The sequence below is a fragment of the Anomaloglossus baeobatrachus genome, chromosome 3 (assembly GCF_048569485.1).
Source record: "Anomaloglossus baeobatrachus isolate aAnoBae1 chromosome 3, aAnoBae1.hap1, whole genome shotgun sequence".
Lineage (NCBI taxonomy): Eukaryota > Metazoa > Chordata > Amphibia > Anura > Aromobatidae > Anomaloglossus > Anomaloglossus baeobatrachus.
In genome coordinates, this window is record NC_134355.1 from 69,259,853 (window position 1) to 69,272,183 (window position 12,331).

At 45.6% G+C, this 12,331-nt stretch overlaps 1 protein-coding gene across 3 annotated transcripts in view; it reads right to left on the reverse strand.

Annotated features, from left to right (window-relative positions):
* Positions 1 to 12,331, reverse strand: part of ASB3 (ankyrin repeat and SOCS box containing 3) — a 345,127-nt gene that overhangs the window by 75,469 nt on the left and 257,327 nt on the right. For all 3 annotated transcript variants that reach the window (XM_075339239.1, XM_075339237.1, XM_075339238.1), the window contains exon 7: positions 6,124 to 6,301. In XM_075339239.1, the coding sequence (XP_075195354.1) occupies positions 6,124 to 6,301 (178 nt within the window). The remainder of the gene's footprint in view (positions 1 to 6,123; positions 6,302 to 12,331) is intronic.

Sequence of the window (12,331 nt, forward strand, 5' to 3'; positions counted from 1 at the left end):
TTCGTGGTTCTCCAGTTCTAGGCTCGAGTGATTTTGGGGGCTGTTCTAGATCGAACTAGAACTCGAGCTTTTTGCAAAAGCTCGATAGTTCTAGATACGTTCGAGAACGGTTCTAGCAGCAAAAAGCAGGGCTTTTTACAGCTACAGTGTGCAGGAGCCATCGCTGGCAGCCTGCCAGAAGCTGGTAACCAAGATAAACATCGGGTATCCAAGCAAAGCGCTTTGGTTAGTAACCCGATGTTTATCCTAGTTACGTGCAGGAAGCCCACACTTCCCCGCTCAGCTCACTCCGCCCCCTCCTGCCCGCGGCATGTACACATACATACATACACACACACACACACACTCACATGGTCCCGCTCGGCTTACCTGCGGTGATGAAGTCCCGCCATCCCGACCTCAGCGCTGTCACTGTCCTCCATGGTCGCCGCTTGTCACATCACCTCTCGCTTCCGACCCGAGACTGACTAGCGGTGACGTCACGGGCCTCTCGCGATACTTGGTGTGAAGGCGCCGGTCATTGAACTCAGTGACAGGGGCTGTCAGTGTGCTGGAGATCAGCGCAGGTAATGTACCTCGCTGACAGCAGCACTTGTCATCCCCTGCAGTGACCTGGGCTGACCCATTGATGTTAGCTCAGGTCACTGCACTGCTCTCCCAGCCAATGGGGAACATCCTGCTCTTCATTGACTGGGACAGTGTGGATCGTCATGGCAACCCCTTGGATTACAGCAGACCTGGATTTGTTTTTCATTCTAATAAATTGGTTAAAGAGGGAATGTTTTGGGGAGTGTTTTTTCAAATAAAAATGTGTTTGTCGTCTATTTTTTTTATTACTGACTGGGTTGGTGATGTCGGGTATCTGATAGACGCCTGACCTCACCAACCCCAGGGCTTGATGCCAGGTGACATTACACATCTGGTATTAACCCCATATATTACCCCGTTTGCCACCGCACCAGGGCGCGGGATGAGCTGGGGCGAAGCACCAGGATTGGCGCATCTAATGGATGCGCCACTTCTGGGGCGGCTGCGGCCTGCTATTTTTAGGCTGGGGAGAGTCCAATAACCATGGACCTCCCTAGTCTGAGAATATCAGGCCCCAGCTGTCTGCTTTACCTTGGCTGGTGATCCAATTTTGGGGGACCCCTACGTGTTTTTTTTTTTAATTATTTATTTAATTTAAAATAACAGCGTGGGGTGCCCTCAGTTTTGGATTACCAGCCAAGGTGAGGTTGCCAGCTGTGGTCTGCAGGCTGCAGCCGTCTGCTTTACCCTAGCTGGCTACAAAACTAGGGGGAACCCTACGTCATTTTTTTTTTTCATTTTTTTGGCTAAATACAAAGCTAAGCACCCCTTAGTGCCACATGAAAGGCACCAAAGGGTGCTCCACTTTTTCTCCACTTTTTCTCCATTCTTTTTCTCCACTTTTTTCTCCACTTTTTTCTCCACTTTTTTCTTCACTTTTGTCTCCACTTTTGTCTCCACTTTTGTCTCCACTTTTGTCTCCACTTTTTCTACATTTTTTCTACACTTTTTCTACATTTTTTCTCCACTTTTTCTCCGTTCTTTTTCTATGGTTGGTCTACCCATTAGCTCTGCCATGCATAGTGTAGCTCTACACCTACTGCAAATGTTACTTTATGATTGACATCTCTTTCGTACCAGAGCTGTCTAAGTCTACTCTGACCCCATATTTGTCATTACTATATTGTCCTTGTACTGTATTATGACATTTGTATCATGTGTTTCATTTCTTGCTGTGTTGCAATTTTTTTGCTGCATCCCAATTGTACCTCTACATTGTTCGAGTTTATGTTATTGTTCTCTCAGTCTTATGTGATACTGATTATTGTCATTTTTCATGATTATATGCAGATAAGTCCAATCTGACGAAGGCTCAGGCCGAAACGTCATTTGTAACTTGTTTTGGACAAAAACATATATGCTTATGAAAAATTTTTTTTTCTTAATACGGACCAATAAAGAGTGATTTTGCATTACTATCCATTGTGACTTACTGACTTAGTCTGGGAGATTTAGAGTGCCGAGGTTACTCACTAATTTTATCTATTATTACCTCTGAGCACCTATATACCAGTGAGCAGAGCTTCCTCTACAGTAGTTCTCCTGATTAGGCATGCCCTTACCTCATGAGCAGGGCATTGCAGCTTTGGTAGCAACCATTACAACATGGACTCTACTGCTGTGGACCCGGGGAGAGTGAGTGCAGATTCATTGCACCCACACTTCTCACATGAAGGGTCCGCACTCCTAGAAAATGGGGGATACGTTCCCTGAGTGTCTCCCCCCCATATTCTAGACGGTCCAGAGTCGTCGTGGGACCCCTTTATTTTTTTTCTTACAATAAATTGGTGAAAGAGGAAATGTTTTGGGGACTGTTTTTTCAAATAAATTTCTTTTGTCGATTTTTTGTTTTTGTTAGTACTGACAGTTTATGATGTTGGGTATCTAATAGACGCCATGACATCACAAACTGCTGGGCTTGATCTCAGGTGACTTTACAGCTAGTATCAACCCGATTTATTACCCCGTTTGCCACTGCACCAGGGCACGGGATGAGCTGGGGTGAAGTGCCAGGATTGGCGCATCTAGTGGATGCGCCACGTCTGGGGTGCCTGCGGCCTGCTATTTTTAGGCTGTGAAGGCCCAATAACTATGGACCTTCCTGCCCTGAGAATACCAGACCACAGCTGTCCGCTTTACCTTGGCTGGTGATCCAATTTGGGGGGGACCCTACTTTTATTGTGTAATTATTAATATTTATAAAATAATTATAAAAAAGAGCCTGAGGGGACCTCCACATTGGATCCCCAACCACGGTAAAGCTGCCAGCTGTGGTTTTCAGGCTACAGCCGTCTGCTTTACCCTAGCTGGCTATCAAAAATGGGGGGACCCAACGTCATTTTTTTTTAACTATTTTTTAAATAGAAAAAATTAATGGGCTTCCCTGTATTTTGATTGCCAACCAAGGTAACGACAGGCAGATGGGGGTGGCAACCCATAGCTGTCTGCTTTATCTGCGCTGAAAATCAAAAATACCGCGGAGCGCTATGTCATTTTTTTTAAAGATTTATTTTTACAGCACTGTGATGTCCAGCAATCAAAATACAGGGAAGCCCATTTTGTTTTTAGTTATTTAAATAAATAATTAAAAAAAATATATATGGGCTCCCGCTGCATTTTTTGTATTGCTAGCTAAGGGTAATCCAAGCAGCTACTGGCTGCTAACCCCCACTGCTTGGTGTTACCTTCACTGGCAATGGAAAATCCAGGGAAGCATTTTTTAATTTTTTGGCCAAAAAACTACAAAAAAAGGACGTGAGCTTCGCCATATTTTTGTATGCTAGCCAGGTATAGCAGGCAGGTGCTGGAAGAGTTGGATACAGCGCCAGAAGATGGCGCTTCTATGAAAGTGCCATTTTCTGAGGCGGCTGCAGACTGCAATTCGCAGCAGTGGGGCTCAGAAAGCTCAGGCCAACCTGTGCTGCGGATTCCAATCCCCAGCTGCCTAGATGTACCTGGCTGGACACAAAAATGGAGCGAAGCCTACGTCATTTGTTTTCTAATTATTTCATGAAATTCATGAAATAATAAAAAAAGGGCTTCCCTTTATTTTTGGTTCCCAGCCGGGTACAAATAGGCAACTGGGGGTTGGGGGCAGCCGTACCTGCCTGCTGTACCTGGCTAGCATACAAAAATATGGCGAAGCCCACATAATTTTTTCAGCAAAAAACTTCTGCATACAGTCCTGGATGGAGTATGCTGAGCCTTGTAGTTCTGCAGCTGCTGTGTGTCTGTATGGAGAAGAGCAGACAGCAGCTGCAGAACTACAAGGCTCAGCATACTCCATCCAGGACTGTATGCAGAAGTTTTTTGCCCACCAAAAAAATGACGTGGGCTTCGCCATATTTTTGTATGCTAGCCAGGTACAGCATGCAGCCACGGGCTGCCTCCAACCCCCAGTTGCCTATTTGTACCCGGCTGGGAACCAAAAATATAGGGAAGCCCTTTTTTTTTTTTTTAATTATTTCACTTATTTCATGAAATAATTAAAAAACAAATGACGTGGGCTTCGCCCCATTTTTGTGTCCAGCCGGGTACAACTAGGCAGCTGGGGATTGGAATCCGCAGCACAGGTTAGCCCGAGGTTTCTGGGCGCCTCTGCTGCGAATTTCAGTCCGCAGCCGTCCCAGAAAATGGCGCTCTCATAGAAGCGCCATCATCTGGCGCTGTATCCAACTCTTCCAACAGCCCTGGAGCCGGGTGGCTTGTTGGGTAATCATGAGTTAATACTGGCTTTGTTTTACTAGCCAGTATTAAGCCAGAGATTCTTAATGTCAGGCACGTTTGACCCGGCCATTAAGAATCTCCAATAAAGGGTTAAAAAAAAGACACCACACAGAGAAAAAATACTTTAATAGAAATAAATACACAGACACATTAGAGACTCCATCTTTATTACCCCCTGTCAGCCCTCCACGATCCTGCTCTTCTGTCTTCTTTCTTTCTAGTGTAGTAGTAGTGACGATTGTAGTGAGGATGAGGTTCACCATCCCATCACTTGGGGCTGGGGAACCTCATCCTCAGTACAATCCTCACTACAATCGGGAAGCAGCGTGCAGCCTTCACTCCGTGAGTGATCAGTGCTGGCTGTCAGCGGTAACAGCGGTAACGCTGACAGACGCGTTACCATAGCAACGGTGCTCTCGGAGCTGCGGTTAGCGGTGACGTCACCGCTAACTGCGTTGCTATGGCAACGGTGATCTCCGTTAATGACCGGCTGTGTCAGCCGGTCCCTAACGTAACGGGGAGTCGACCGTGTGCTAGAGCATGTCGCCGGTACACGGCGATACACATATGTGTACCGTGTACCGGAGAGATGCACTCGCAGGTCCTACATGACGCGTCATAGTCATGTGACCAGTCTGTAGCCAATGAGATAATAGCCACGTGACTGGTCACATGGCTATTTTGACGTCACGATAGGTCCTGCATCTCTGCTGGCAGTGCCGGTCACGGGAGGATTCAGCGATCATCGGATGGAATAGCGGCAGGAGACAGAGTGCAGAAGGGATCGTGGGGACCGGTAAGTGTTATGGCAATGTTTATTAACTGTTTGTGTACATTTATCATGCATTTTTATGTGTTTGTGATTGCCTCCCATTATAGCCTATTGGTTCTAGTTCGGTTCGTCGAACGTTCGACGAACCGAACTCGAACGGGACCCCCGTTCGGCGAGCCGACCTCGAGCCGAACCGCGACCGGTTCGCTCATCTCTATTGGCTACCCTATATCCTGCTTGGAAACAAAGGAGGTTATCTGAAGCTGTTACACAGGCATACCTGCAAAGTGGTGAGCGTTTCTATCTACCTAATTTTGGCTTATTGTAAAATGTCTATATCAGAAAGTGAGGGTATGTGCACACAGGGCAATCTGCAGGTGATTTTTCCATCCATATTTACTGACCGGATCAGCAGTGTATTATTGTACATTAAATGCAGATGAGATTTACAGAAATTTCATCCACTCAAGATGGGGAACATCTACAGCAAAAATTGTCCGACCCTGTCAATTTAAACTATGGGAGTCAACTTCAGATTTCACAATTTGCAATATCAAAAGGTAGAAAGATGCGATAGATCCACTGCATTTGGAAACACAATTTGCAAAAGAATCTGGACAATTTTTGCTGAGCTTTTTGCTGCTCTCAGTTTTCCATTATTGAAACCCGCAGAGTATAGATCCTGTACACAACCCTAAATATTTCCTGCATCCTATCACTACAGTGCGATAATGATACTGCTCATTTAGCCGTGTGCTTACATTTCCCCACTTTTTTATTAACTCATCTGTGCAACCTGAACGCCTTTTGCAAACCTCTTTGCCAAAAATTAAAATCAAATCCTTCCATCATTAAATACCTATTAGCGTCTTACAACACATGCACCCGTTACTACACCCCAAATGATTCTGATCTATTAAAAGATATTTAGCTGGAATGTAGGAGAAATTACAATTTTACAGGAAACAATCAAAATTTCTAATTACCTTATGCGATTACTAAACTCTTTAATTAAACCCAAATATTAGACAACTTACTTGCTCCGGCCCATTTGTGCAGCTGCGTGTATTGGCAACTGCCAGCCATCTTCATTGCAGTAAAGGTTTGGATCGGCTCCCGTCGACAGTAACAGCTCTGCACATTTCTCGTGGCCTTCCTGAGCTGCGATGAATAATGGAGTCGCCTTGTCCTTGGCTTGGCAGTTGACATCAGCACCTGACACATTATACAGCTTTTAATAGAAAGGCATTTGGAAATCTTTTACAAAAAAAATTAGCTTGATGAACAAATATTGCCGTTTTAATGAAGCCGCCATGCTTAGCATATGGCAACATCAATTTTATTTTCACTTAAAGCAGATTTACTTTATTCACTCGACTGCAAAATTCTCTGATGCTATAGACAAGCATAATAACAAAGTAATTAATGCCACCAGGATCCACAGTGTGGTGCACAGCTTGTCCTAAAGGGACAAGAGCCTTTTTTACTTTTACTTTATGTTTACAAAGCTAAAATAAAAAAAAAAATCTACATAAACATTTACACACAGTCTTATGCAAACATTTTGGACCCCATTGGGTGACCCCCATGCTGCAGGACAGCCCTATTTTACCAAAAGAGGTGCAAGGTTGACAATCATCCACAAACTACAGACCAGTGTATAAAACTGGGGGGTTTTCTCCACTGCCAATAAAACCCCCCAGAAGTTTACGCGTCTCTATTATGCCATCTTCAATGTTGAAGCCGCTGGTATCGACAGGATCTTCTGCTAATCTAATAGTATGAATGGGCTCCCACCTCTTCCAATACATGATGTGTGGGGGCAGAAAGTTCAACCACATCAGATTTTCAATGGCCGTTTCTTTTGTTTTCAAGAAAATAAGCCGTCGGTAAAGGAGTCTTGAAGTAGCTCTCTCAATGAGAAGACAGAGGCATTCGGTAGAGAGATGGATTGGAAAACCGGGATAGATAGCAGTCGGCAAAGAGATCATTCAGCCTTTAGCTGCCTATTGCATATGGGGATCTTAAGCAAAGAAAACGAATTTTTGACGGAAACTCAGAATTTAGCAGTAGACACTCCTACTATGCGCAAAAGTGAATAGTCTGGTCTCTAAGGAATAGCAAGTGCCATAAACTTGAATATAACTAAGGCCTTGGCTCCATATCCTGAGGGACACTGATGTGAGAACAGGCCTGATAATCTACTAAGGGATCGTTCACATTCATTTGGCAGATCAGGTGTTGCATCGTACTCTCCAAAGTGCTACGTGTTATATTTTTTTTTCGACCCGATTCACCAATTTTGCAGTAGAAATTGGTGAAAAACAGGACACTGTTTTGACATCAATTGTGATCAACTGATGCACAAAAAAAAACCCCTAATGCGATTGTCCAGGATATGTGGAAACCTGAATACTATGGCCAAGAATGGCGCATAAAGGAAACCTAACAGCTGATATACGCAGCCCGATCCTCAAGCAGCATGTATCAGTCACTGATTGCATGATTTCAGCCATGTATGTTAGACTTTGAAATGCTTCAGGGTTTCAAAGAAATATATAACTTGAAAGCCGCCAGGGACCAAGCCACGCTGGACACTAGTCAGAGTGTTCGGTACCCTGGAGCTCCACTTCACCCGCTCCCCTAGAAGGACAAGTCTTTCCCTCCGTGCATTAAAGAGGTGATCCACTACTCAGCATAAGTGGCCACATCGCTGTAAAGGCCACTTTACACACTGCGATATCGGTACCGATATCGCCAGTGTGCTTACCCGCCCCCATCGGTTGTGCGACACGGGCCAAACGCTGCCCCTGTCGCACAACATCGCCCGGACCCGTCAAACGGACTTACCTTCCCTGCGACGTCGCTGTGACCGGCGAACCGCCTCCTTTCTAAGGGGGCACTTCGTTCAGCGTCACGGCGACGTCACAGCAGCGTCACTGAACCGCCGCCCAATAGAAGCGGAGGGGCGGAGATGAGCGGGATGTAACATCCCGCCCACCTCCTTCCTTCCGCATTGTGGCCGGGACGCAGGTAAGGTGAGGTTCCTCGTTCCTGCGGTGTCACACGGAGCGATGTGTGCTGCCGCAGTAACGATATTTGAAAATGGACCCCCATGTCACCGATGAGCGATTTTGCACGTTTTTGCGATGATGCAAAATCGCTCATAGGTGTCACACGCAACGGCATCGCTAAAGCGACCGGATGTGCGTCAAAAAATCCGTGACCCCAATGAGATCACTTGAGCGATGTCGTAGCGTGTAAAGCCCGCTTAAGACTCATAGGGAAGGCTTTTCTCAAAAATTCTGACTGAGCGGTGCTATTGTGGTCCACTCATCCCCATCACATGACCCCGGGCTCTGAGATCTGGTGATGCCACGTCAACTTCCAGTTGACCCGACATTACTAAGGTGGGCCCAGTCTCCCTGAGTGATTGGGCTGTGGGAGGCGTTTCACCACTCATCACAGCCCAGCATCGCTCCTGCTTGCGGTGCTCTGCAGCGAAAGAAATGCAGTGAAACTCCGCCCATAGCCCAGTCACACAGGGAAACTGGGGTCAGCATCGGTGATGTCGAGACAACTGGAAGTTGACGTGACATCACCGGATCTCAGAGGTCACGGAGCCCAGGGGTCATGTGATAGGGATGAGAGGACCACAATAGCACCGCTCAGAGTCAGAATTTACTACACAAGGTATTTGAGAAAAGCTTTCACTATGTGTTTAACACCGATGTGGCCACTAATGCTGAGTAGTGGACCACCCCTTTAATAAGGAGAGACCTGTCAATCACTGGCAGCAGGCGGGAAGAAGCTGAAGGGGATCCTCTTGTCTGACTAAAGGGTACTTTACACACTAGCGAGCGTACCCGCCCCCTGTCGGTTGTGCGTCACGGGCACAACGCTGCCCGTGGCGCAAATCGCTAGGAACAGTCATACTGACTTACCTGCCTAGCGACGTCGCTGTGACCGGCAAACCGCCTCCTTTCTAAGGGGCGGTTAGTTTGGCGTCATAGCAACGTCACTAAGCGGCCGCCCAACAGAAGCGGATGGGCGGAGATGAGCGGGACATAACATCCCGCCCACCTCCTTCATTCCTCATTGCCAGCTGTCGCAGGTAAGGAAATGTTCCTTGCTCCTGCAGTGTCACACATAGCGATGTGTGCTGCCTCAGGAACGAGGAACAACCTCGTTACTGCACATATGACGATTTTTGGTAAATAAACGACCTCTCCAAAACCAACGATTTTTTGCCTCTTTTGCAATCGTTGAAGGTCGTTCGTACGTGTCACACGCTGCGATGTCGCTAACAACATCGGATGTGCGTCACAAACACCCCGACGATATATCGTTAGCGATGTCGCAGCATGTAAATGGCCCTTAACTATCTGACTAGTCTCCCATGCGGCTAGGTCTCCAGCAGCTTTTAAGGTATGTCAGTGTCTCAGAATCAAACAAATCAGGCTGAAATAATACATCCAGTAACTGATAAAGGGTATGTGTGCACGCTGTGTTTTTGGTGCAGAAATTGCACCAAAATCTGTACCTTTTGGCAGAAAAACACAAAAAAACCATGCATTTTCTGGTGCTTTTTTGGTGTATTTTTGTGCTATGGTTGTTTAAGTGAAGTCAATGGCTGGAAGGGCTATAAAACGCAAGGAAAGAAAAGCACCAACAATTGACATGCTGCAGATTTTTTTCTCCACCAAAAGCTGCAAGGTAAAAAATAAGCAACGTGCAGAATTCTCATTGACTTTGCTGGGATAAGGGGGATAAGAATAGACATGTATTTTTGTAACAAACAACAACACCCCCCCATAAATGAATTAAAAAACTTAGCCAAATACTGCCCCCGTATCAGGCAGCGTGTATCAGGTGTCAGGTTCCCTTTAAAAAAGGAGAGACTACCGTATTTCCTTTTCTAAACTCAGGTCCTTACTTTAAAAAGGCATAAAACTTTCTTAGACAAATTCATCTCTGCTTCATCCGTAATATAGGTTATTACAAATGAAAAAAAAATGAAGAAAAGCAGAAATGCACTTTTTCTAGAGGAATTCTTGGAAACATGAGATTGCAGAGCTCCTGCTGAGGATATGGCTCTTGCTTGCCGAAAATCTAATCTAGAAATGTCCCATGGGCATATGATGCACCGCACACTGGCTCTTCATGTAGTCTTCAATGCTGTAAGTGGTTTGGTGTCATCAGCACAATTACTGGTGTGTGAAAGGATTCCTCCTTCGATATAAGTCCTTCTTATTAATAAAAGTTGAAGGTGTACAGTAAAAAGGAGGACAAAAAGACAAGAGTTTAGGAAAATCCAAATCCTGCCAGCATCCGGCACAATGCAGCATGTGCTCAGCAGCATTTTAATGTGGAGAAATCAGCTCTTTTTAATCTTCTGATAAATGATGGATGATCTAAGCAGAGCCAGCAAGTGCAGCATATGTGGAGGGCTCTGACTACAAGTATGATTGAAAGGAGTTTCAGCAGCAGGTCTGCATCTGGAGGAGCTAATGCAAGCCACAAGAAATTGAATTATGCTGCCTGCATTCAAATATGAATGGCTTTGATAGGTGATGATGCATTGTACAGGAATCTCGAGGAAAGCATGGAAAGGATTTTGCATATTTTGCACTATAAGGAGCTACACCTATGTCAATTACATTTCCTGGAAATGAATGCCTGAAAATCAAGAAGAAGGGAAAAAAAATCCACCGTAGAAAAAGCGATTTATAGAAAAAGTTTATTGCAAGGATTTCACTGAACCGTGCAGTTTTATTTAAATTTGGGGGCAACATTTTCAAATTGCTGCTGGGCAAAAAACAAGAACATGGCAGATTTCCCTGAATGGTGTTGCCTGTAGTAGTAAATTACAAACCACAAAAGGCACAAGTGGCCCTGGCGCCTCTACGCTCTTACATCGTCAATTGGACCTTTCATAGGTTCTACTTCCCCTGTAGACATCACAGATTCGCAGCTCTGGTGCCAAGCTGTCTCTATACCTTCCGGATCATTACCTTTCCTGTGACTATTGCCTTTCCCAGGACTATCCCCTTCCCCTAAAGTGCTACATTCCCAGAAAAAGACAACACTTAAGTAGAAATACAAATAGCACTTAAATCTTTCTTGAGAATCCCCAGGGCTAAAGGTCTTCCAATGAGTATAACCAACGCAATGCAGAGTCTTTCACGGTTCCCCTCTTTAATCTATATAAAGATGTGTGTCACAAGGGCTCTCTATCTTTTATAAGCAAAGATCCATGGATGTTAGGATCCATATTTCATCTGCTGTACTCAAATGTGTTTCTCCGGAATGAGCAGCCAAGATACCAGCTTCTTTATTGAGCTCCGTAACTGGGATCAATCAAGATATATGCCAAAAACAACTCCAATCTGTATCTATCATAACATTGGTTGCAGAATAAGGTCTTTAGTTCAGAAACTAAATTCAATAGAGTGGATATGACTTAGAAAAATAAACTTCAATCTAACTAGATGGTTCCTTAGAAGATAGTGCAAATCAGAGTAAAATCAAAAGCCACCAAAGCCAGGTAGACCTCTAAGGGGCACTGTCGGTGGGGTCAAATTGAAAGTGACGCACATCCGGCATCGCAGGCGATATCGTAGTGTGTAAAGCCTTTTTGATACGATTAACGAGCGCAAAATCGTCGTAATCGTATCATCGGTGTAGCGTCGGTCATTTACATAATTTGGAAATGACCGATGTTACGATGTTGTTTCTCGTTCCAGCAGCAGCACACATCGCTGTGTGTGAAGCCGCAGGAGTGAGGAACATCTCATACCTGCGTCCTGCGGCTCACGCCAGCTATGCGGAAGGAAGGAGGTGGGCGGGATGTTTACGTCACGCTCATCTCCGCCCATCCGCTTCTATTGGCCACATGCCGTGTGACGTCGCTATGACGCCGCACGACCCGCCCCCTTAATAAGGAGGCGGGTCGCCGGCCAGAGCGATGTCGCAGGGCAGATGAGTGCATGTGAAGCTGCCGTAGCGATAATGTTCGCTACGCCAGCAATCACAAGATATCGCAGCTGCGACGGGGGCGGGGACTATCGCGCTCGGCATCGCAAGCATCGGCTTGCGATGTCGTAGTGTGCAAAGTGCCCCTAAGGCCCCCTTCACACATCAGTGTTTCCATTACGTGTGGCGTCCACTTTCACATATATCAGGGACACATTTACACGCATCCTCATTAAAATTTTGGTTCATCTTCACACAGGTGTCCCTGTG